The sequence below is a fragment of the Suncus etruscus genome, chromosome 10 (genome assembly GCF_024139225.1).
Source record: "Suncus etruscus isolate mSunEtr1 chromosome 10, mSunEtr1.pri.cur, whole genome shotgun sequence".
NCBI classification, from domain to species: Eukaryota; Metazoa; Chordata; class Mammalia; order Eulipotyphla; family Soricidae; genus Suncus; species Suncus etruscus.
The window spans coordinates 94,540,593-94,542,247 of NC_064857.1; the positions used below are offsets into that span (position 1 = coordinate 94,540,593).

Genomic DNA, 1,655 nt, shown 5'->3' on the forward strand with positions numbered 1-1,655 from the left:
CTGCCAAAGGGGTAGGCTTGAGAATGGATGGAAATCTGGGACAATGATAGAGGAAATTTTACATTGGTGATGGGACTGGTGGTCTAGGAACAAATGTATTATGAACAACTGTGTAATACGTGGTCTTGAAATACAGTAATTTATAATAATAATTATGCTGGTTGTGTCCCCCAATTCCCATACCTTGATCTTATCAACTAAAGAGAAGTCGGGGGGGTGGGGAGCTAGTTCCAAACCTAAAAGGTAGCTTGGAGCGAATGAGAGAGAGAGAGAGAGAGAGAGAGAGAGAGAGAGAGAGAGAGAGAGAGAGAGAGAGAGAGAGAACTTAGAGAGAGAGAGAGAGAACTTAGAGAGAGAGAGAGAGAACTTAGAGAGAGAGAGAGAGAGAGAGAGAGAGAGAGAGAGAGAGAGAGAGAGAGAACTTAGAGCCCAGGGGCTGGAGAGATAGCATGGAGGTAGGGCATTTGCAGAAGGACGGTGGTTCAAATCCCAGCATCCCATATGGTCCCCCGAGCCTGCCAGGGGCGATTTCTGAGTGTAGAGCCAGGAGTAACCCCTGAGCACTGCTGGGTGTGACCCAAAAACCAAAAACTCTGTCGTCCCTAGGTATTCCTGTTATTGCACTCTTCAGACTGAATTTATGGTGATTAATTTTTATTCTCTTTAATATCTCTAAACTATGCTAGCATATTTCTTTATTAAAAATGTAGGAATGGAAAGGGATCTTCGCCGCCGCGGGGCCAGCATGAGCGCCCTGCAGCGCCTGGTGGAGCAGCTCAAGCTCCAGGCGGCCATGGAAAGGATCAAGGTCTCCCAGGCTGCCGCAGAGCTTCAGCAGTACTGCATGCAGAACGCTTGCAAGGACGCCCTGCTAGTTGGTGTTCCAGCTGGAAGTAACCCCTTCCGGGAGCCCAGATCCTGTGTTTTACTCTGAAGAACGTAGAGAAGTTTGCTGAAGAACGTTTTGCAGTGCATATTATGAATGGCTGCCTCCAAGTCTCAAGAAAACACTTATCTCTCGTCAAATTAAGATATTTCAGACATTTCCTATGACTTAGACCTAGAGCCAGAATTATACAGAAATATGCCCTAACCCTAACCCAATAAAACTAGAATAGATTTAAATAATAATGATTTGAATTTTGCGCCTTTGGGAGGGGGGGGAGGCTAATACTCTGCACTTCAGACAAATACCTTATCACCAATAATTCCAAAATGGACCTCTTTCATAAGTAAATTTGTATTTGTGTACCTCACATATTATGTATGTTTTGTTTACTGTATATTTACATTTTGGGGAATGAAATACTTGTTTATTAAAAATTTTTTAGCATTTGTTTTTCCTGAATAAGATTTTTGTATCATGGCAAGATTTTTTTCTAGTAAACTTACAATTTCTAAATGAGACATAAAGTTGGGAGAAATAGACTTCAATAATCAAATGATATCTTGAACTTTCTTAATTAAAATTTTGTTTTAATTTAAACACTATATGAGAACATTAAACTTTTTTTAGAAAGACTATTGTCTATCTGTGTATGAAGCCAAGTTAATCTTTGCCTTTTATAAGTTTCTTTACTTTGTACGTATTCTTCAAAAAAGAAGAACTATTATTATCTCATCTTTTAAAAAATGTTTAAAATATGACTTAAGGA

The 1,655-nt window shown here is 39.8% G+C and overlaps 1 protein-coding gene across 1 annotated transcript; it reads left to right on the forward strand.

The window, feature by feature from the left end:
* The first annotated feature begins 712 nt into the window (after positions 1 to 712).
* LOC126020263 (guanine nucleotide-binding protein G(I)/G(S)/G(O) subunit gamma-10-like) lies at positions 713 to 1,352 on the forward strand. Its single transcript, XM_049781709.1, has one exon. It carries the CDS (start codon positions 713 to 715, stop codon positions 932 to 934), a length of 222 nt encoding a protein of 73 aa, XP_049637666.1. The 3' UTR covers positions 935 to 1,352.
* The last annotated feature ends 303 nt before the right edge of the window (positions 1,353 to 1,655 follow it).

Coding starts and splice junctions, on each gene's coding strand:
- LOC126020263 (XM_049781709.1), top strand. CDS start 713: ATGGAAAGGGATCTTCGCCGCCGCGGGGCCAGCATGAGCGCCCTGCAG.